The 24006-nt window shown below is 44.0% G+C and overlaps 1 protein-coding gene across 4 annotated transcripts; it reads right to left on the reverse strand.

Annotated features, from left to right (window-relative positions):
- Positions 1-2492: 2492 nt before the first annotated feature.
- On the reverse strand, positions 2493-23035 carry LOC117030170 (membrane-spanning 4-domains subfamily A member 8). 4 transcript variants are annotated; one of them, XM_033119982.1, is made up of 7 exons: positions 22856-23026; positions 21868-22087; positions 19779-19904; positions 16221-16280; positions 15048-15176; positions 10320-10433; positions 8687-10133 (listed from the first exon to the last, which is right to left on the reverse strand). In XM_033119982.1, the coding sequence occupies exons 2-7, from the start codon at positions 22084-22086 to the stop codon at positions 10026-10028; spliced, it is 756 nt and encodes a 251-aa protein (XP_032975873.1). In that variant the 5' UTR covers position 22087; positions 22856-23026; the 3' UTR covers positions 8687-10025. The 4 variants fall into 4 exon arrangements, with proteins under 4 accessions (XP_032975875.1, XP_032975873.1, XP_032975874.1 ...); XM_033119983.1 differs by having other exon boundaries at positions 21868-22106; XM_033119981.1 differs by having other exon boundaries at positions 21868-22090; positions 22856-23025.
- Between the last annotated feature and the right edge of the window lie 971 nt (positions 23036-24006).

Here is a 24006-nt window from a genome sequence, read left to right on the forward strand (position 1 = left end):
AAGAATGCAGGAAGGAGGTACTAGCCAGGATGATAAGACGTGGAAAAGAAATGAAAACATAGGAGGACTGAAAAGGGAGAAACTGTCATTATTAGTAGATGACATGATAGTCTGCACAGAAATTCTAAGAATTCCTACATGCAAATCACTAGAACTAATAAGAAAGTTTAGCAACTTAACTGGATATAAGATCAAAATGCAAAAGTCAGCTGCATGTCCACACACCAGGAATGAGCAGTTTGAAAATGTAACTTTAAAATTTGTTTACACAAGAAACATGAAATCATTGTTAAGTGTCGTGTGGGGCGGCCTGCGGGGTCTCAGCTCCCGCTCCCCACATAAGAACACAGGACATGGTGAGGCCAAAAACGAACACCCGCAGAGCCATAGGTAGGGGAGTCATGTCACTATAGTCTCACTGGAGGCTGGATTCACACGACGACGTGCGACCTGCCGTCCGCTTTGCTGCCTGCCAACCAACCCCACTTGCTAACTGCAATCCGCGCTTGCAGGCTCAGCCACCATCCTCTTGCTAGCCCCCATTTTCTGCTAGCGTAGCCACGGCAGTTATATTAGTGGCCAATGACTCACTGGTTACAGCTGACGGCCAACTAGCCACAGCTGATGGCCATTTGATCACAGTCGATGGCCATTTACTACCTGAGCCAGCACCTTTCCACGTGAGGCCGAGAGCCTGGAAACCACTCCTGGCTCTGTCCCCACAGTAAGCAAGGAAAATAAAAGACATTTAGGAAAAAACATCTAAGGAAAGATACGACATTTTATGGAGAAGTTGGTTAAACCTTATTGAAAGATATTACAGTTGACCTTAGTGAATAGAGTGGTAGCCACATCAGAAAGCTCAATAGAAAGAGATGTGAGTTCTTCCTAAATTGATTTGTTGATTCAGAATAAGTAAAATCAAAACCTCAACAGAGTTTTTCATGGAATATGAAATTTAGATGGATGATCAAAAGTTAATATTAGTTAAGACACCCTTTCCTGAAAAGAAGGAATTCAGGGAAGTTCTAGATACAGGTTTCTCCCACTATCTGAAAGTATAGCACGTCTACGAAACCTTTCATAAGCTGAAGTGGTGAGAAGCGAAGAAGCAATTACTTTAGGACGCAGCTTGCTAACAGATGCACAAATAAATCGAGATAAAGCACAGGTGCTCACAGACACAATTCAAAGCTGTGGGGCTTGATGCTGGATGCTGAGTGTGGTTCCCGGACAAGGAGCTTGGGGGCCCACTCTCACCGCTCTGGTGAGCGCTGCCTCTATAAGGCTCATTGCAAAACAAATACTGACTGCTATTTTTGCTTTTTGCCTTTTATCGTAAAAGTGAAAATTCTCTTTGGATTTCTTTCGGTTCGCAAAAGCAGGTACTAATGTAGGTCTTTTGTAAAAGTGAAGTGGCAGAAAGCGAACTTTTGAAAAGTGGAGGACACCTGTATCAAGATTTACTATAAAACAATAGTAATTAATACAGTGTAATGTATCAGTAAAGAGCAGACAAGGCAACACCTGGAACAGATTAGAAATCCCAGAAACAGACCCATATGTATACAGATATCTGACATCTGAGTGGAGAAAGGACGGACTGATAAGTAAATGATGCTGGAACAATTGATTATCCACAGAGCAAAAAATAAAATTGACTTTCACTTCATAACATAAACCAGAATCAATCCCCTATAGGATTAAGGATTTAAATGTAAAAGGCAAACTTCTAAAATTTTAGAAGAAAATATAGAAGAATCTCTTTATGACCTTGGATAGGAAACTATTTCTTAAGCAGGATACAAAAAGTATGAACCATAAAAATTTTGACAAATTAGACCACATTAAAATTAAGATCTTTTGTTCATCAAAAACTACCATAAAGAAAGTAAAAAGAGAAGCCAAAAAGTTGGAAGAAGATATTTGCAACACATAACTAACAAAGGGGGAACATGCAGAATATACAAAGAATTCCAAAGAATCAAATAGAAAAAGACAAGCAAGCAACAGAAAAACAGGAGAAAGAAACGAACTGGCATTTGATAGAAAACTGAATGGCTAATGAACACATGAAAAGATGCCCTACTCATTGGTAATCAGAGATGAAAAATCAAATCACAGTGATGGATGGTGTGATATCTGCCAGAATGGCAGTAATTTCAAAGTTGGATAATAGGTTTGAGAGGGGTTGTGGGGCATTGGAACTCTTACTGCTGGTGGAAATGTTGATTGCTACGACTTGTTTGGAGGGCAGATTGACTCTACCTAGCAAGGCTGAATTTAGTTCACACATCATAGCCAGCCATTCCACCCTTAATAATAATCTAAAGCAGCACTTCTCAAACTTGAATGTACACACAAACACCCTGGAGATCTTGTTAAAATGCAGATTCAATAGGAAAGAGTCGGCATTTCTAACAAGCTCCCAGGCGAAGCTGCTGGTCCAAGGACTGGAATTTGAGTATCAATCGAGTGTTGGTTGAATTTTATTTCAACCAAATGGCACCATCTCCTTTCACCCTCAGAGGAGTCCCAGCAGAAGTCTCCTTGCAGTCAGAGGCATCTGAACAGGAGGTCTGGTCTCCTCACGCCACACCTGGCTGTGGGGCAGCGTCTCAGGACATACCCGGAACCATTTCCAGACTGCTCGCGTGGGAGCTTCTGCCACGTGCACCAGGAAGCACGCACAGGCATGGTCACAATGGCATAGTTTGTATTGCGCAAAACTGGAGACAACCTAAATGTCCATCAACGGGAAAATGAATAAACAAATAAATTGTAGTGTATTTGTATGTTGGATACTATATACTAGTGAAAATGAATGAACTACAGCTGTTTGCGACACAGATGAATCTCCCAAAGAAAATTTCCCAAGGGAAAAACCTGTGGCATTTATACTAAGATATAGTCATCTACGTGAAAATGGGATTGAAAGCCAGGAGACTGGATAACATCAACGAGGGAGTGAGTATAGCTAAAGAGAGGAGACCCAAGGACTGAGTCCTGGGAAATTCCAATATGTGGTCGGTCAGGGAGAAGGGGAGGGTTCTGAGGAGGAGCAGTGGGCCAAGTAAGGGAAAACACAGAAGGTTTTGTGAATGTGGGTCCCTCGCCACAAGTGCAGAAAGGCTTAAAGGGGATGGACAAGACCAAGTGAATTAATGCTGCTGATAAATCAAGTGAGTTGAGGACCGAGAACCTGCTAACAGATTTAGCAAGGTGGAGCCTTTGGGACTTTGACAACAGTGGTTTTAGTGAACAGGTAGAAAAGCCTGACTGGGCAGGGTTAAAGAGGGATGGGAAGAGAGGAATTGGAGACAGCAAGCAGAAATGGTTCTGAGGAGATCTTTTCTGCAAAGGGGAATAGAGAAATAGGGCGGCATCTCTAGGGGGTTCTGGGGTTAGAAGAGGGTTTCATTTTTCAAAAGGGAGGAATGACAACATGTTTGGGTGCTGTTGGGAATAATTCAGTGGGTTGTGGAAAGCTGTGACGTGGGAAAGACAGTAGAGGAGAGGCGTGGAGTCTGCTGCCAGGTGGAAGGAGCCTGCAGTAACTGGTGGGACGCTATGGGTATAGAAATATCAGTCTTCTGAATGCATCCAATTTCATAGGGAAGCAGGAAGCAAGCTCGTTATGTGAGACAGAGAATTGGGGAGCAGGTATTGGGGTTTGCAGAAAGGGGATAAGATATGAAATAGTTGTCTAGAGGTTGGGAGAGAGTATAGACTAAGGAAATGAAAAACAACTGCTAGACAACTATTTCGGGACATTTGGTTGGGTTAAACCAGGGTTGGGATTCTGGCAGACAGAACGCTGAGGTGAGAGGGGGGCAAGGGACTTGAGAATGATTGTGATGATGAGTCATGGAGTCTAGGATGAGCAATGGGGGCAAAGCTGTAGCAGTCCGTGAAAAGGTGGGATGTTGATGGGCTGCAGGTCCTATTGGAGTCGAGAACTACAGGACTTGGGGTGGTGAGCTAGAAAGATAGGAGGTGGAGGTTGGAGAGATGGGCATTGAAACTGAGGTTGGGGAGGGGGTGCCATTGTGAAAATGACCAGGTAAAGGTGTGATCATGGGAACGAGTGATTGAGATTGGAGGGGCGGGAAGCAGGGATCATTGCTCCCAGGCGACGGGATATTATAAATTCCGGAGCAATTATTAGAGGATATTCAAGCACCAAATGGAGGTTATCTTTAAGTTCTTGTCCACCTCTGAAATTCTACGCGCCTGTAAATTCTTACAACATGGATAATGCCACTCTGTATTGTTTGAGAGGAGGACTCGTTTCCTTATATTCAGAGAAAAAGGAGGTCGCCGAGGGTGACTTTCACAAGCCTTTTTCTGTTCTCCTTTCCCCTGCCTGCCTCTGCCCTATTTGTGTTTTTCCTTTTTCCTATTTGTGTGGGGCCGATGGTTGTAGGAGAAAATGCTCTTTATTGCCTGATTGTATGTTTCCATCTGGTTTATTTCCTGTTGGTTTGTGTTTTGTTGAGTAATAGTCCCTGAAAGCTGTAACCCAGTCCCATTAGAGACTAATGGATGCACCACTGTTGACATTTATCTACTCTACCCTTTTTAATTGCCTGTCAAGCTCTATTTCTGTGAATAGAGCCCTTCCCTTATTCATGGTCCTATGTTTATCATTTCATCACCAGGGGAAACCTCTGATTGTCAAGGGCAAGAGAGGGTGGGTGGATCACAGCCACTTCATGCCACCATGAGCAAATAGCTTGGAACACTATGATTCTAGGACATGAAGGACTTTGATTTTATTATCATTGCCATCATCACCTGCTTTCTTTGTGTCCTGGGCCCAGCACTGCACACATGACAGGATGAAGTACTCAAAGTGCATGGGATTTGGAGGCAGGGGATTCAAATCCAGGTCCACTAATTACTAGTGGCATGGACTCGGGCAAATCACGTCAACTTTCTAAGCTCCAGAGTTTTCAGATTTCTTGTTCTTAAGACAAACATAATACCACTCTGCGTTGTTTGAATGTGAAATGAGATAATGCACATGGAAGAGTATTGAGCAGAACAACTTGGTAGATATGAAGGACTCAATAAATGTAAATTTCTTTTGTTTTCCCCAGAAGATTGAGTCCATTCAACAGATATTTACTGAACACCTACATGCCCTGTTCGGTGTTCAGTAGTGAAGGGTGGGAGGCATTCTTTGATGACAGGATGACTTTTGGCAGCCTTTGGACTGGCCCGGGGGTGGGGGAGCGTCCAGGGGGAGAGGTTTATTGGTCTCTTCTCTGGGTGAAGTCCAACCTGGCTGCTCTTGCTTTCATTGCCTTCTGCATCTGTACAGCCTCTTTCTATTGATTCCTGGTTGGTGATTTTACTTTATGAAAAATAAAATGTGTACTTGACAATAGCCTCACCTGTGTCAGAAGGTGAGAGAGTGACCAAAAGGAAGGTGAGGAACCTGGGCCTACGAGAGGCTCTGACAGGAAATGGATGTGCTGGGACTGAGTCCTTTCTGACACTCACTCAGGTTGATCAATTCTGAAGGGGGAAGGGTCATTTTTTATCTCCCAGGTGATCACTTGGGGGGTGTCCTATTTGGATTTCCACTTAGAGTTGGTTCATTCTTTGGAAGAGCGTCTCAGTAGAGTTATCTGAGGATGACGTAGGCTGCCTTTGGAGACACCATCATAACATACAACAGCATGTGAGGTGCTCAAAATAGAAGGAAGAATCATTTGAGGTTGAGCAGAGGTTCTCAAACTTGAGTCAGCATCAGAATCACCGGGCAGGTTTGTTAAAACACGAATTGCTGGACCCCACCCTTGGAGTTTCTAATTAAGTAGGTCTGGGGAAGGGTCAAAGAATTTGCATGTCTAACAGGCTCCCAGGTGATGAGATATTATAAATCCAGTGGGCAATTATAAAGGATATTCACGCATCAAATGGAGGTTATGTTTAAGGGCTGGGCCACCTCTGAAATTCTATGCTCCTAGAAGTTCTTGAGGTCATTAGTGCCGAAATCTTGGTTTTTCTCCCCAAGCCTTTTTCTACTGCAGCCTTCCCCATGTCAGTAAGTGGCTGATCAGTCCATTACTTGAACCATAAACCTTGACATCTGCCCCAGTTCGCTGCCTTCCTCTGCTACCCCACACAGTCCATGAGCCCTAGAGAGGTCACCTCCGAACCATGTCCCAAACCTGCCTCTTTGTCTCTACTGTTAGTACCTACGGTCTCTACTGTTGTATGGTCTCTGTCACACCGCTGACCTCTGCTGTTATAGCACAAAAAAGCCAGGGACAAAATGAGTGGGTGTGGCTGTGTTCCAATAAAATTTTGTTTACAAAAACAGATGGAGGCTAGGTTTGGCCCATAGGCTTTAGTTTGCCAGCCCCTACTCTGGACTGTAAGGCAGGCAGAATGAATGAATGATCTTTCAAACTTGTAAACCTGACGACATCACTCTCCTGTTTAAAGCCATCCAATGGCTTTTAGCCCTAGAATCAAATCCGAATTCTTCATGTGGCCACTCCTGGCTTTTCTGGTCTCTTTTTGAGTCATTCTCCATCTGTGTCACTGTGTTCCGTCTGCACTGGAGTTCTTTTCAGTTCCCTGAACACTCTGAGTACCGGTTGTTCTCTCCTCCTGGAAAGGTTTTTACTGCACTTCCTGTGTGGTTAGTTAACTTCTTTCCTCTTTAGAGGGGCCTTCCATTCAGAAACTGCCCCTTTTTCCCTTCCCCAATAATGTCTGCGTGAGCATCCTGTTTGTTTTCCCCATCACTTTCTACCACTTAACTGATCATGCGACTTGCCTGTGTGACATTCTGGCATGTCATCTCCCGGAGCATGGGAAATAGGTCTGCTTCCTTCACCACCGTATACCCAGCACCTGGCATGCAATCGGCACTTCAGACGGCTCAACGACTGAGTGAATGGATATGTCAGGGATTCTTTCCTGGAAGTAAGAGGACACTTTTCATGCTAGGAAATAGTCAGTGAACAGCTGTTTTGTTCTGAGCCTTATCCAGAGCCCAGCAGGAGAGCTTGGAGCTGGTGGAGACATTGTGCGCACCCGTGAAGACTGAGTCCATATGAATGGCACAAACTGTGGTCAGTAAGCGTCCTGGGAAGGAAAAGTCAGGGTGGTGTGAGCCGCAGCCTGGCACTGGGGTGGGGGTGGCTGGGTCCTGGGGCGCACATGCCTTTCCTACACGTGACACACCTGCTGATACCATAAGGCCCCTTCCAAAGACTGAACAGACTTTCCCAATGTAATGTCCCAAAGTTCTTAGGGAGGTTGGGAGGAGCTTTAAATGCTGCGAGTGTGAATTAGCTACTGTGAAACATAAAGTCACAGTTCTATTTTAACTGCAATACAAAAATCAGATTTTTCTCAGTCAAGGAAAGAAAAACCCCTCAGAGTTAAACTCTGAATGTCATTTCTGCTAGGTCATACTGCGTGCCTCCTTCCTTGCTCCCACCGCAGGCCTGCTTTTCACTTGGATGCTTCAGGCTGTTGGAAACAAAGACAGTTTCCTCGTGGAAGTGGCCTTTGAACTTGCCAGGTGGAGAAGATGGAGGTAGGCATGTCGAGCAGGAACTGGAGTGGTCTCTTTTATAAGAAACCCCAAATTAGACGACGATGAGTCCTGGGATGCAGGGCCAGATTGGAAAGCAGTATGTACGCTGAGCAGTGCTTTTGTGCACCGATTAGATCTTTTGAATCTCACAATCTCACCTGAGACTTGACTCTCAAGCCACCAGGAGACAGGCTTGAGTACACAAGCTGGGAAGAGGGCCAAAGGCAGTGCAACGGGGAGCCATGCTTGAGGCACGAGAGGAGAAAGAGGAGCGGGTGTAGGAGAAGTTGGAGCAGAACAGCAGACAGTGTTTTAAGGAGAGAGTGGCTTTCTCTTTAAAGAGAAAGAGATGGCTCGTGGGACGCTGTGCACAGTTTTATCGCTCACAGGAGACAGTGAACTGTCACCCCAGGTTGGTGAAGGGGCCCTCTGGGCTGAGGGGCCTAGCACAAGAACTAATAAGGTAGGTGGTAGGAGAGGGAGGGGACTGTTCCAACAAGCCCCATGGTGATTTCAGCAGGGCAGGTGGCAAATAGCAGGCGTCACCTCTCTGGAGAAGCACCAAGTGTATGAGTAGATGCTTTCTCTGAGACGACTCATGCTGTAGGAGGTGAGACACATCTGGACCATTTGAGTTGACTCACAGGCCAGACAAGTCAGGAAGGATGCTCTGAGAACAGAGTGGAGGGTCAAGGTTGAGGATTAGCGATCTGTAGAGTGAGAAGGTGTGGAATCGGGTGGGGTAGTGAGAGGCAACAGTAAAGAAGAAGATGGAGAGAGGGCCAGATTCACTCTGACCATCCAGCCCTCTGAGAATGATCCAAACAGGCCAGCCCCTTTTGGGAGCCCAATGTGCTAACATCTCAGCTTACAAAACAGATCAGTGAAGCGCTGGTCTAGAACCAGTATATTACATGCCCAGATTCCATTTTTATTGGCTGTGATTTCCTAAGGCACACGCAGTTCTAGCAAATGAAAACCCACTGGAGGCCTTGGAACCTCAGCCATTCCTGACGCGCTGATGGGCAGCCGAAACCTTCCTGGTCAGAGAAGAAGCAGGAGCAGAAGGAGAAGGAACTGTGAATAAGAGCAAGCCACTTAGAGAAAACTTCTTAGATAAAGTCAGAGCTGAAAAATATTTACAAGAGTAAAATCATGTTCTGTGGTCAGCAACAACAACAAATCATTGCAAGGCTTCTGTAGCAAAGAGAAATTTGATGGCACCTGGATTTTAAAGATTATTGCTATAATCTGTAGCCATGTAACTTTTTGGAAGCCAATTGGCCATCATGGATAACAATATTAAAATTAATGTGTGTAAATCTAGAAGTTAGAGACTTAGCCATTTCTCTTTGAATTAGTCCCCAACCTTTTATAAAGAAAGATATACTAGCCTCATAAGTTTGGAAGTTATCTTAAGACAATGTTTATTCACAAGAACTATTGCATCAGTGGTAAGAGTATATAAAAGATACAAAAGAACTGATCATTTTATTGGATGGCTCACTCTTTCCACAGGTCTTCCCAACAGTGTGGTTTCTTATTGCATTAAAAAAACAACAAAATGCTCTCTCCTTTAATGACCCCCTCAAAAGTTGCTTCCTTAACCAGGCTTGTTCTCTGCTTTCCCCATCACTGCCAGAATAGAGCATATCCTTCTCTGTGTATCCCCACATTCAGCTTTGTGTTAGAGGAAACTGCCTGCACGTCGTCCTCTCTGTGAGGTGAGAAGTGCCTTGAAGTCACGGGTTTTGTGTGTTCACCCTCCTCCTGCCATGTATAGAAGCTTGAACATATCAAATGCTCTGTGCATATTTATTCAATGAGTGAATGATTGAAACAATGAAGCTTGGGTGGTCTAGACATCTGTTCCTCTAACACACAAGCTCACACAGGTAAGCACATGAATATGTGCACACAAAGACCCCACAGGTAGATGCCTTAGGAAGGACCTCTTTGTTAAAATCCACTTTAAATCCCTGCCTCCTTTTGCTGCGATGGTCGGATATATCTGAATAATTATTTCCATCTGCTGACTGTGGATGGAAACTTCCAGAAAGGAAGTTTAGGAAAACAGATGTACATTTTTCTATATTTTTGCGTTTTTCAATAATGAATAGCAATAGGAAATTTTTATACATAAAAATAATGTCATTTATATACAAAGCAGCTCAAATTGTTATTATTAAGTGCATAACAGTCAAAATAACAACTTTTTGTTTTTTTTGTGGATTTCTGACACATTTTGGAAAAAACCTTGAAATCAATGAACACAGCGAAAGAGTTAATAAAGGAACAGCACGAATGTTCAGGCTGAATTGAATGAAGTCAGGATGCATGCAGTTGGAGAGACATTGCCCTTAAATTATCAGGGAAAAAAGAAGCTGAGTTTCAGAAGCCCAGAAAAGGATGGTCTTCTGTTGATCCCAGTGAAAGATGCTTCTAGAACCTTTGGCTGTGCTTATCTGGAGCCCTGGACCTCACTGGAGTACATCGGTGGTGGCAGGTTTGCTGGTTCTGGGATGACCATGGAGTTTGCCACATAGACATTTGGGTATACCACGTCCACCTGGAAAACACAGGCCCATGAAGGGCGCTAGTAAGGGTGCAAGAAGGAGCGGGCATGCATGGAGGACTTTAGACATTCTGGGACCTCCTCATGTTCCTGGGCAAGAAGGGGAAGTGTGAAGACCACTCTAGTCTCCACCCTCTTTGGGAAATCTTTCCACCCCTTGGAGGAGCCTCCAAGACTCACACTGTTGGGTGAATAGCAGACCAGTTGGCAGCCAAAGTGGGCAGATGTGCACGCAATGCAGAACTCCAGGAGGCAGAAGATGAATAGCACGCCAGAAATAGCCATTCCAGGGGCCTGCAACCAGAAGGAATCGGGAAGTCCTGAGTGCTGCTCCAAGAGTCCAAGGTCTGGCTCTCAGCGTGGCTCTGCAACGGGCCATGGCTTTGAGGAAGTCCCCTAACTTCACCTCAGCCTCGTGGAGAAAATATCTCACCAGATTTTTGTAAGGGTCAAGTGTGTCTGAAGAGAATTGTTATTTTTACACTTATTATCGGTATTCCTCTAAGGGAAAGAATAGTTGTTGTTTAGGGAAAGACCTTGATAACTTGTTTCAGGTATAGGGGATGAGACCTGAGGGTGTGGTCTGGAGTCAGTGAAACAGTGAAACTGTTCTGTGTAGGAAGTGAATAGAAATTTGGGAGTATGGACAAGCCACAGAGAGGAAAGTGAGATGGTTAGAGAGGTAAGATGGGACTGAACAACATGGCAGGAAGGTGGAGGCTGCAGAAGAAGGCATCCTGGGAGAAATTAAGACTTACAGAATGGGGATGTCTAATCTTCACTCAGCAGGAGTTTGCTGGGCTTGGATGTAAACCTCCACCATCCCTCTGAACCTTTAGAGAAAGTTGGCTGCTGAGGGAACCTTCCTGGCTTATGAGAGTGGCATTTTGTGGAGAGAAATAATTGGGGCTGTCTTTAGCTTAGCAAGAAGAGTTAGCGAAAGGATCCCCCCCTGAACTATTTCAGCAGTAGTAGATTTCATCTAAAGAGCAGGAGACATCTAAGCCCTCCCTTTGCTCTTCTCCAAGAACACCCAAGAGAATGGGGTTTCCCCATTGTATCTGTGGAGAGAGTTTGGGTAGAATACATTTGATCTTAAAGGGCAAGGAATGAATCACCGCAATAACCATTTGGATTCCAATTACACGAGATAATAAATATGAGAGTAAAAGTGCAACATGGCAGGTACCAAATGCTTGTCAATTCTAATTTTTAAAACAGCATTGTTGATTGTTGGCTGCTCAGAGAAGTTTCCCTTCTGGAGAGACCCCGTCTTAGCACTTTCCTTCTCCCTCTCACCTTAGCAAGCATTTATTAAACATCTGTTTGGTACACGTGGCTGAGAAAGGATTCTGAGAGGCACAATCTAGTGAGGGAGGCAGATACAGATATGGATAATTATAATTCAGATCAGATATGGTAAAAGTTGTAACACAGACAAAACAGTGCCTCAGGGACACTAAGGAGAGACAAATTCATTCTTACTAGAAGATTTACAGAAGGAGGGGGTAGGACAGGGTGTCCCAGGCAAAGGGAAAGACAGGATGATGATGTCTTAGTCAACGAACCACAGAAGTTTAGGGAGGAAGGGCCTTTACAAGCGATGCTAGTCCTTTTCAAATGTGTTTTTAACAACGAAATTCCTTTATAAATAAAACCTCCCAATGTAAAGGGTTTGGGGGCGTTGGGTGAAAAGGTGAAGAGATTAAGGAGCACAAATGAAAATAGTCGTGGGGATGTAAAGTACAGCGTAGGGAATATAGTCAATAATATTGTAATAACTATGTGTGGTGTCAGACGGGTACTAGACTTATTCGGGTGATCACTTCATAAGTTATATAAATGTCTAATCACTATGTTATACACCTGAGACTAATATAATATTGTATGTCAACTGTAATTGAAAAATTTTAAAAAAATTTAAAAGATTGAAAAGAAAAAGCCTTCCACGAGAGAAAAGGGGTCCCACAAGCAACATAGATATTTATTATTTGATGGGCATTAATTCATGCTTGTGGAGCCCCTGGAGTGCCCCATCCCTGGGGTCATCATTTGCAAAGCTGTGATGAAGTCCAGCCCTCCTTGTTCAGACGGGAGGACTGAGCCCAGAGATGGGGTGGCTGGTTGGGATGGGGGAATTCTCTTTCCAAGATCAGACATCGGCAGAACTGAGATTAGAAGCCAAGTTTTCTGACTCAAAAATTACTGCTCTCTCCACACCAGGACACTGACTATGCTTCCGGTATTTGTTTGTTTCTGAACCTTTCCCCATCTTCCTCTACCTTTTGCTTCACAATTTGCTTCCTAATGTCTTACACTGGGCAATCTGTGCCTCCTTGGTAGGTTCTTTCCCACCAAGAAAAAAACCTAAGTATTCATCAATGCCTGCCTCTCCTAGTGGGTTGGAGTAGCTGGAGTTCAGGGTGACTGAGGGATTCAAATGGACGTGAGCTGAGGGACATGGAGAGTTGGAGCCAGATTTCTGGGGAACAGGAAAGAGCTGGCTGAGGAAGTTGGACTTTAATCCTAAAGCAACTGGTAGCCAGAAAATATGTTTGGGAAGGGAAGGTTTCAAGGTACTTTTGGTAAATGACACAGGCTTGGTTGAGGATAGGTTCTCTGGGGAGAGGCTTTTCTCAGGAATCTTGGAGAGGAAAGTCCTGGGGAGGCCCTTCTGATTGAATACAACTAATAGTTAATGGCTACCATCTGTCAAGTACAGACCACACCTCGTGCATTCATTTATTCGTTTGACAGATGTTTCTGGAGTGTCAAATACTGCCAGGCATAGTTCTAGGTACTTGAAATACGGTGATGAATGAAATAGAGAAATATGCCTGCCTTTATGAAGCTTATATTATAGTGGGAGGAGACAGACAGTAAGCATAAAATGTAATAGACCAGCAAATTATAGAATGTGTTAGAAGATGTTTCAGACTATGGAAAAGTAGATTGGGGGGTGGGGAGGAGGAGAGAGGTCCTGGCATAGTGTGGGTGGATGCTTGTGACTTTAGGTACAGTTGTTCAGGAGTCTCACTGAGAAGGTGATTACTGAGTAATGGCCTGATGGAAGTGAGGAAGGGAGGGAGCCTTGGGGATATCGGAGGGAAGAGCATTCCAGGCAGAGGGAGCATTCCAGGCCAGTCCATCAAAGAGGAGGAATGACTGGGGACCTTGAGCAGTGGAGGTTTTTGGAGAGGTGAGGCTGAAAGTATGGTTAGATTGGGTTCAAGAGAGATTATGAGAGGAGAGAATTGGAGACAGCGAGTATAGACAATTCTTTTAGGGATTTTTCTGCAGAGATGACCAGAGAAATAGGGTGGTAGCTTAAGTAGGACCCAGAGAAGGCTTCTTTGTTTGTTTTTTAAGATGAAAGAAGCAAAGAGTGTTTAGATGCTGATGGAAAAGCTCTAGTAAAGGGGGAAAATTGATGCAGAGGAGAGGCAGTGGGGGGGGAGTGGGTGGAGAGAAGAACTTGGAGTGATAACATTGGGTGGGTGGGAGAGGACAGGCTCTGTTGTGCAGATGGAGAAATTGAGTTGATGCAGGACTCGTCTATAGCTGCACTTTTCAGTCCAGTAGCCACGAGTCCCCTGTGGCTGTTGAGGACTTGAGAGGTAGCTAGTCCCAAGTTCAGATATACTGCTAAATGCAAAATACACACTGGATTTCAAAGGTGTGGCAAAATATTGAATTAATCCATTTTCATATGGATTACATATTGAAATGCCATTTTGGATATATTGGTTAAATGAGATGTATTATTTTTAAAGGTTTTTATTAAAATATATCTAACATATAATATTATATAAGTTCCAGGTACACACCATAGTTATTCAACATTTGTGTACCTAAAGAAGTGATCATCATGGTAAGTCCAGCAACCATCTGACACGTACTAAGCTACCTCAATATTATTGACTCCATTCCCTATGCTGTACATTACATGCCCATGACTTATTTGCTTCGTACCTGGAAATTTGAATCTCTTATTCCCCTTCACCTTCCCCCTGCCTTTTTAATTTTTCTATCACTGTTGACATTCAATATTATTTTATATTAATTTCAGGTGTATGGCCTAGTGATTAGACATTTATATAATTTAAGAAGTGATCCCCCTGACTAGTCTAGTGCCCACCTGGCACTATACGTAGTTATTGCCGTATCATTGACTATATTCCCTATGCTGTACTTTACATCCCCATGCTGATTATTATTATAAACAAAATGTATTACTAAAATTAATTTCACCGGTTGTTTTTTTTTTTTCTTTTTTCATGTAGCGACGAGAAAATTTAAAATCACATACGTGGCTCACATTATATTTCTATTGGACAGTGCTGGTCTACAGCACGGGAGGGCAAATTATGGTCTGTGGGCCAAATCTCCCATCCCGCCTATTTTTGTAAATAAAGTTTTATCAGAACACAGCCATGCTCATTCGTTTACATATTTTCTCTGGCTCCTTTCACACTGTAGGATAAGGTTCAATAGTTATAACAGAAACTGGATGGTCTGCAAAGCCTTAAATAGTTGCTCTCTCTGGCCCTTTACAGAAAACCTTTATCTATAGTAATGGGCAGGAAGGTGAGCGTGTGAGTAGAGGTGCAGGTTGGTGGGTACATGAGCATTGTCTGTAGAACTGCATTTAGTTTTCTCAACAATGTCATCAGGTAGGTACTGTTTTATATAGGGAGAAGCTAAGACTCTGAAAAGTCACGTGCTTAGAATAACACAGCAATGAAGCTCCAGGTCAGGGACTTCAGGTCAGGGTGCTGCTGTTCTGATTCTGACAGCACCACCTACAGTGCTTGGTGAAGAAGATCCGTGGTCAGGCTCTTCCCAGGGATTTTCTAAACATAGCTGAAACTGGAAGCCAGAGGAGCATTGGTTGAGGAGAATACTTACCACCTCCCTGTAAGGATAGTAGTCGGGGTAGACAGACAGGTTGGTGACACTCATATCAGTGATGAAGAGTATGATTCCAATCACAGAACAGATTGCACTGATGATGTTCAAGCCCAAGCTGCCATTCAGCTGAAGAAGACACAGAGGGTCAGGGTGAGACAGGAAAACTATTACAGCTGAGATAAGCAGAGACTCACATTAAGTGTTTCTTAATATGAATCCCCGGGACCTTAGTTTGCAGCAAGTAAAGAGGTGTTCTGTGCAAAAAAGAGTTTTTTTCTTTTTCTTTTTTTTTTTTTTTGGGGGGGGCGGTAAATTAACTTTGAAAAAACCTTTGGTGCAAGACTCCGGAGAGTCTTTAACAAGAATTATGGATCTTCCAGAGAGGGGAGTACTAAATAGAGATTTTTCCCAAGTTTCCCTAACCATCTTCATAGAGTATCTTGTGGGAAAAGTGGTCCCCAAAGTGGGAAACACTCGACCCATTTATCCCATAGGAGATAGGCAGAAGACTTGGCCCCAGTGTCTTGGGATGCAGCAGGCTTTGCTGCTCCATGACTCTGGGCCATGTATAGAGACATGCCCAGAATTTTGAGCTTCCCTTTGGAGATTTTCAAATAGATCTCATCTGGTGTGGAGACCTAGCTATACTGGGGCCCCTTGCCTTAGATAACCTGCTTGTGAGAGAAACAAAGGTACTTTCTTGGTCCATGGTTAGCGGACCACAAAGTCTTTTCCATGTTGATTTGCAGAGCTTGGTTGGCTGCATTCCTGAGAGAAGCTGGGGCCCGCAGAAATGGCAGGAGGCCGGCTCTGTGAGCTGCAGGTACTCTCAGTTTCCTGCTCTGCTGGTTGGGGGCCCTGGGTCCCTGGCAGCTTTGTGCCTCCTGCTGTAAGGGCCTCTTAGGAAAGTTCTTCTGTCTTCACCCTCTGATGTGTTAACTAAGGTGTGGCCCTGTTGCTCTTCTTTCCCCGAATCCTCTGGACTCTTTCCGACTTGTGACTCTGGCCAGGTTTATGTGGTCCTGTACATGAGTGTGAGTGAGAATGAGTGTCAGTGCCCTGTGTCAGTGCAAGGATGAGGGAGGGATTGCGTGTCAGCCTTCTTTTCCCCTCTGTGTGTCTCTCCTATGGGTCCCCAGCTGGGAGAGCCTGTCTCAGGATGTGACTTACCAGGCAGGTAGACCTTGGTTGATTTTCTGCTGATACTGAGAGGGATCCTGAAATGATGAACTGGCACAGAAGAGAGGGAGTTTAGAAAGAGGTCAGAGGTTAGGTTAGGGTCCCCATCTTCAGGCTTCTGTGATTCTGGTCACACACATATTCTCTCCCACATCATAGGCTCTTCTGCTGGGACCTCCAGCTCAATATGGGGAAAAGAGTGAATGAATGAATGAATGAATGAATGAGCTGTTTTGCACCACATGACAGGATAATGAAGTGGGATATATAGGTTTTAAGATCAAGCAGAACTGGTTTAAATCCTGTCTTGAAACTTATATAATTTTGGTAAGTTATTTATTTCTCGAAGTCTCTATTTCCTCACCTAAAAAATGGGAAAAACTATATGTCATTGTCATGAGATAATTTGTGCCTTGCATCTGGCATTTGGTATATCTTGCACATGGTAGATAGTAGATACTCAATAAGTACATAGTAGATACTCAATAAGTTACTTCTTTCTTTGTCATTTATTTTCCCATGTGCACATCTTGTTGGCTTCCCATCTTTATCTCAGGATTCAGTCAGGCCTACGGTCTCTGGAAGGAAGAGGGAAGGGGCCACCACCTCCATTGCTTTTAGGTATAAGCCCACCGTCAGTCTTTGCCTGTCTATACATCTCGATGAGTACCTTTTAGCTAATCAGAAAAATGCTGCATCTCTACAATGTTGAACATCAAATATAAAGACAGTGGGGTAGACTGTATGAATTTATTTCAACAGCAGCTCTTCAGCAGGCATAGTGGCTGATAAGATCACCTGCTGTCATTGTAAACAGTGGTCTGAGAGGCTGTCAATTAGGGTTTGATAAGAGCTTCGCTAAGCACTACGTGAAGTGCTTTTTTAACCTTGCCTTACTTAATTGCGTGATGGCCCATCAAGCACTATTATTATTCCCATTTTACAGATGGATGACTGAGGCTTAGAGATTTTAAATACCTCACCTAAGACCATCCAGCAAATAGCAGAGCTGAGAATCAAACCCACGTAGTTGACTCCAGATCCCAGATTCTTACCCCTCATCCTATAACCCCTTCCTCTCACAGTAGACGCACGTACCATGGAGTGGACATGGGTATTTACAATGAAAACTTACTCTAGCTGCCTATGCCTTCTAAGGGGAATGCCATTTTTCCTGTAAGTGGAAAAATAAATCTCAATCTTACACCCTTCTGTTTAGAGCGCCTTGATGGGGAAGGAAGGGAACAAAAGGCTGGACTCTGATGTCCCTGCTGGTCCTTTTGAGGTGCCAAAGGAGATGGGTCTTTGGTTGGAGGAAGACATTAATGATCTTGAGGAAATAAAAAGAGTCAAGAAGGCAACAAAAAAGCAAGACTGCCCTGCAGAAAAAAAGGGGATGGATCATGAGGGCTGACGGGAGCTGAGTGACCTGGCGGAAGGCGAGATGGCCCAAGAGCCATTTGAGATGCCCGGGCAGCCACTGGGCACTTAAGAATACTCATGAGCATCTAGCACTCACTGGCAGCTGTTCTGTGGCTGCGGCGTTAGTCCTCTCCGTTGCCCCAAACTCCACTAAAGTCAGACACAGGTGCCTGCGGCTGAGGGGAAAAATAGGTGCTGAGTTCCAAGTCTGCGTCTGGGCCGAACAGAGAGAACACCGCAGCTCAAAAGATGAGACACAAATGGCAACAAGAAAGAGCAGGTACTCAAACAAAAACGCTCCCAAGAACGTCAGTCCTGCAGACGATGTGTGCGTGTGTGTATGAGGGTGGGGCATAACTCTCGGCTGTTTTATTTGAATCTCATGGGATAGGGTGACCTGGCTGACATCCAGGTGACTCTGGAGTTTTGGTATGTGTGAGAAGAGTTGCATTTGAGTCACAGTGTGTGTCAAGTGACAGACCATAGAACAGCAAAGAGAAAAAGAAGATGGGGGAGAGGGGAGGAGCAGGAGGGATTGAGTGCAGGCCTGTGTGTGTGTGTGTGTGTGTGTGTGTGTGTGTGTGTGAGTGTGTTTAGGAGGGAGGACACTAAGGAGGATGCAAAAGAATCCTAAAAGCAATACACTAGAGAAGAGAAAGGACCTGGGTTTTTAACCCTATATGGAGTCACAGATCACCTTGAGAATCTGATAAAAGCTATGGACTTTTCCAGAAAAAAAAACAAAAAAAAAACCAAAGAAACCCACAATTAACATACCAAATAGTTTGCCATAATGGGGACTCTGAAGGCCATCTGTGACTCTAGATTGAGTCCCCACTGCTTAATGACTGTTCTCTGGCTGGGCAGCCACTCTTAACCGTTGCTGGAAATGTTTTTCTCCTGGAGCTCAGGCTGTGGGCCTACGTTGAACAGCACTCGAGGGCTATTCCCAATACATCTTTTACAGATTATTTTTGTGTAAATTAGAAAAGGGGCCACCTCTAGGCTGATGAACTAGAAAGAGGTTCCCTGATATCTGAGGTGGGCCAATTAGAAAAGGTGCCCACTCTGGGTGTTGGCACCTTGCAGGGTTGTTGCTTGGTGTGATGAGCTGAATTGTGTCCTTTCAAAATTCATCTTTTGAAGTCCTAACCGCCAATACTTCAGAATGTAACTGTGCAGATGGTCCCTGACTTATGATGTTTTGACATATGGTTTTTTCCTCTTTCTGCTGGTGTGAAAATGTCCAATTTAGTGGAAACTGTCCTTTGAATTTTGATCTTTTCCTGGGCGAGCAATATGTTGGACAGTGGCAGCAAGCCACAGCTCCCAGACAGCCCTGTGATCACGAGGGTAAACAAGCGGTACTCTACAACGGAGTATTAAATGCATTTTTGACGGAAGTGTTTTCAATTTACAGTGGGTTTATGGGGCTGTAACTCCATCGTAAGTTGAGGAGTATTTGTATTTGGAGACACGGTCTTTAAAGAGGTGATCAAGGTTAAATGAGGTCATACGGGTGGGCCCTAATCCAATATAACTGGGGCTCTTGAAAGAAGAGATATTAGGGGGCGGCCGGTTGGCTCAGTTGGTTAGAGTGCAGTACTCATAACACCAAGGTCACCAGTTCGATTCCTATATGGGCCAGTGAGCTGCGCCCTCCACAACTAGAGTGAAAACAATGACTTGACCTGGAGCTGATGGGTCCTGGAAAACCACACTGTTCCCCAATAAAAAAAAAAAAAAAAAAGTTGAAAAAAAAGAAGAGCTATTAGGACACAGACACACAGACCCCATCCTGAAGACACAGGGAAGAACGTGGCTATCTGCAATCGAAGGAGAGCGGCCTCAGAGGAAACAACCCTGCTGACACCTTGACCTTGGACTTCCAGCCTCCAGAACTGTGAGATAATAAATGTCTGTTGTTCAGTCACCCTGTCTGTGGCATTTGTTATGGTGGCCCTAGTAGACTAATATGCCTGGAGAACAAGGCCTGAGTTGGATTCACACCCCACACGCTCTCTGGGCTGGAAAACTTCTGCAACAAACTACTCAACTTAACACGGCGGTCCTGAGCGTGTTGGTGATTTCTGGGAACTCGCTTGCAGGGTGACTCACATGACTTACCCAGATGCCTCCCCAGAAAGGAAAGCCTCCGTAGAATGAGACAGGTACATAGTAGTACACGTGAAGCAAGGTTCCCATGACACTGCCGAGGCCGATGTGTAGCAGGCCGATTAGGATCTGGATGGCCTGTCAGGACAGAGCCACAAGCTGACACCTTTGCTTCTGACGCTGGATGCTGCATGCCCCCCCTCACCCCCTTTCTGCCTCCTTTTTATTTTAATGAATTTTTTGTCTTCTTGGTCTAAAAGGTAATAATGAAAAACATAAAAATGCAATAAAAACTTCCCATAATTTCTTCCCCCTACCCCCTGGAGGAAACAACCACTTATATTTTGGTGTTTAATCTTCCATTATTATTTTCAAATATGCGTATATACTTTGATAATATGAAATGACTCTGCATATTTAACTTAATATTTCATCATGAAGACGTCCCCACGGTATTAAGTATTCTTCAAACATATGCTTTATAAAGGTTGCCCAGATTCTGTCGTGTGGATGTTCTGTGGACTAGTATGAACAGAGATATCAGGTAGGTAAGATTGTTTCTATGTTTTCATTTTATAAAATAACACTGGGATAAACATCCTTATGATAAATCTTTGTGCTCATCTCTTATTTCTTTGGGATATTGTTATGGATTGTGTCTGCCTCTACCCCATCGAATTAATATGTTGAAGTTCTAGCCCCCAGTCCCTCAGAAGTGACCTTATTTGGAATAGAGTGGCTGCAGAAATAATTAGGTAACGTGAGGTATATTGGAGTAGGGTGGTCCCTAATCCTATATAATGCTGTCCATTTAAAGAGAATGCCATGTGAAGAGACACACATGTGCACAGGGGAACACTGAGCCTGGAGTTTTGCTGCCACAAGCCAGGGACGTACCAGGAGCTAGGAGAGAGGCCTGGAACAGATCCCCACCTTTCCCCGCCGCCCAGCACCTTCAGAAGGAGCACGGCCCTGTGGACACCTTGATTACAAACAGTGGCCTTCAGAACTGTGAGACAACACATTTCTGTTGTTCTAAGCCACCCAGTTTGTGGTACTTTGTTATGGCAGCCCTAGGAAACTAATATATATATTCTTGCCCAAATGGTATACTACAAACATGGCAGTGAATACAACTATATTATTTCCTTAAATTTACACAAATCGTGGCAAATTATATGGAATGTCTGCCCTTATTTTGTTTTTTTTTCCCATTAATGATGTATCTTGGGTGATATGTCCATATCATTACATAAAGAACTGTTTTTTCATAGCTCCACAACATGTCATTCTTTGGATATACAATACACTGATTTAACAAGTATTATATTGATGGATATTTTGGTTGTTTTCATTCTTTTGCTATCACACAGCATGCTGCAATAAATAAGCTCATACACATCACATTTCTCACGTACACAGTCGTATCTGTAGGACAAAGTCTCAGAAATGAGATTATTTTTATTTATGTAATTATTTTATTGGGTATTTTTAAATTTGGCAGGTACAAATCACTCTCCATACAGGCTAGGTCGATTGACACTCCCAAGAGCAATGTATAAATAGGGTGGAGCTAGGATTTGAGCTTGGGCAGCCTGGGTCAGAATCCACGCTTGTCATCATTAGGCTATGCAATGAATTGGGCCTCCTTTTGTCCTACCCCGGACAGCCTTTCAGGGGGAAAGTCATCATGAACTCTTACTTTGTTGGTTGTCTAACCTGCTGCTTTTGTTCTTCTTCGGCAAAGATTCTTTTTAAGCACATTGGGTTTAGACTCACCCTTGTGGATCGCAGAACCCATTTTCTTCCACAAGCCACACAGATCAGCATGGATACTGACAACCCAACCAATGTTCCCATGTATTACTTTTTTGTTGCTTTTCTTCATCTTTCCTAAAATGCCTAAGTTAGAAAGTATAAGGCCGCCCACTGCGGCCCTGGTGATGCCGCACAGCTGAGCTTTCTAATAGACCTGAGCTTGGCAAGGCCGGGTCAGCTCCAACCCTGCTTGCTGGGTTTGGAGCTTCTGTATTTCCAGACCTCCTCCCTCCTCTGACTCCAGCCACGTGGCCCCCAGTCTGCAATGTGAAATCTCACTTACCCCTAAGGTTTTGCCCTCTTTCAAGGCTCTCTGGGCAGGTTGCACACACACAGCTCTCTCCAAACCAGGTGGGTTCCCAGGAATTAGGTGGACTTGGGGCTGGCTGCGTGGATACAGGGGCACCTGAGGCATGCCCCCCGGGGCCACAGGATACCCGTGGTGTGGTGCCACCACAAACACAGAATTGGCCATGGGGCCTGCTGAAGTCGTTGAACTCATGCTGCTAAAACATAAATGTGCTAGAGTCGTCACTCACATAGGCACTAATGTTTACATTGATTAAGGACTTTGGCTGTCATCAACTTGTTTGAGCATCTCAACCCCCTAGGAGTTACTTAATCCTCTTTTAGAGACATCAGGTACCAGTTATAGGGCACTTATGAAGTGCCACACAGTCAGTGCTTTACAAATACACTTCCTTTAATCCTCACACTTGCCCTGTTTCACAGATGAGAAAAGTAAGGCCCAAGCAAGATAAGCACTACGGAGCGCAAAGGCTGTGCCTTTTTCATTCTTGTATCTCTCCTCTTGCCCAGTTATCATGGTGCTTTGCCCTACTAGTACTGTCTGATAACAAAACTTCAGAGCTGGAAAGTCTCCTGGAGAACATTGAGTCCAATTCTCTCAATTTCTGAAAAAGAAAACTGAGGCTGGGAAAGTGGACGTGAATTCCCCTAGGTCCCAGTCATATAAATATTAGTTAATTGGAGATCATTATACTCAACGGAAGCCCATTGCCAGTGCAGTACACATTCATTGGGTCTGCCATGCTGCTCAATTTTCTTGTGCATTTTGTTTGGTTTTATTATAAGAATTTTTTTTTTCTTTTTCTTTCTCTTTTTCTGGAGCAGCCCTCGAAAAGCTAGTACAATCAACCCTGCCATTGGCTCTACTCAACACCCAGATTCACCGTAAGTCTCATTTGGCAGAAAAACCTTATCAGCATCCTTCAGTTATCCATAGAAATCATTAGGTTAAGCATACTCACTTTGCTCTCCCAGTGGCTAGGTCTCTCTTGCCCCTCTTTCTAGTGCTTCGCTGTAGGCAACTTATTTTTCCCGAGAGAATGAATGCACTGGGTTCAGTTGGTTGAGTGATACATTTAAAAGATCCAAAGTCCTCTCCACTTTCTCCTAGGTTCAGGCCAGGTCACCAACTGCTCAGAGCTCAGCTTCCCCACCCATATTTACTTCCTGTATTGGCCAAGGAACCAGTTAAATGCAATTCAATTGGGGCAGTGCTTAAGAGCTCTCTGTGTGGAGAAGAAAGGGTTGTGCTTGGTGCCCTGGGAGACACAGGAACAAACTGGGCCCTCGGGGGTAATGTATATAGCTGTGTTGCAAGACAGAACGACAGAAACACCACAGGAGAGAAACAAGAGTCCCCTGCAGGAGAACAGAGAAGAAACTGATTTGTTGGATTTGAAGAGATTAAGGAAGACTTCAAACAGAAGGTGGAATTTTGACATCAATATACTGCATGAGAAAAGGGGAGTCACAGCATGTGAAATGAGAATTGCCATCAACTGAAGTCCATTTTTATCTAAGTCAGAGCCTGTAGAAAATCAGGAAACACCCATGGGTGGGCACCCAATGTACCTACGATATACACCACGAGAACTGCACAGACAAAATGTGCAGGAACTGCTGCTCTAGGCAGTATCTTGAAGGAATCGTTCATGACTCATTCACCTTTGTACTCCTCTGGGCATATAATAGGCGCTAAACACATGCCTACTGTATGAACAAATGGAGCTGATGAGATGGCCAGAACTTTGTGAAAGGGTTGATAGAAAGAATATATTTACAGGTAGAGGGCATAGAGGCGGGCAAAGGCAGGGAGAAGAGAAGGCATAGGATATATTTTGGGTGTGGTGAATGGTGGTTGAAGCATTTTGTGCGTGAAGGATTTTGAAATAAATAAGGATGAAAAGGTAGACAGAGCCAAACTTTATGTCTATAACTACTTTTTTGGTTCAATTTCTGGATTTTTGTCCCTCAATTTTTAAGAGTTCTTTATATATTAGGGATATTAACTCTTCATCTGTGATATATTTTCTCCAAGTTTGACAATGTCTTTTGATTTTGTTTTTGGTGTTATTTTTATCGTGCAAATAAAAAAAATTATGTAGTAAAATTT

The sequence above is a fragment of the Rhinolophus ferrumequinum genome, chromosome 11 (assembly GCF_004115265.2).
Source record: "Rhinolophus ferrumequinum isolate MPI-CBG mRhiFer1 chromosome 11, mRhiFer1_v1.p, whole genome shotgun sequence".
Taxonomy (NCBI): Eukaryota; Metazoa; Chordata; class Mammalia; order Chiroptera; family Rhinolophidae; genus Rhinolophus; species Rhinolophus ferrumequinum.

What these genes read in the sequence shown, in the direction of transcription:
- LOC117030170 (XM_033119982.1), bottom strand. Translation starts at nt 22,086, where the DNA reads ATGAGTTCAACGACTTCAGCAGGCCCCATGGCCAATTCTGTGTTTGTG. An exon ending in CTTTCTGGGGAGGCATCTGG is followed by an intron (nt 16,281 to 19,778) that starts GTAAGTCATGTG and finishes CTTCTGTGCCAG; the next exon opens with TTCATCATTTCAGGATCCCT. An exon ending in ACTATCCTTACAGGGAGGTG is followed by an intron (nt 10,434 to 15,047) that starts GTAAGTATTCTC and finishes TTCTGGTTGCAG; the next exon opens with GCCCCTGGAATGGCTATTTC.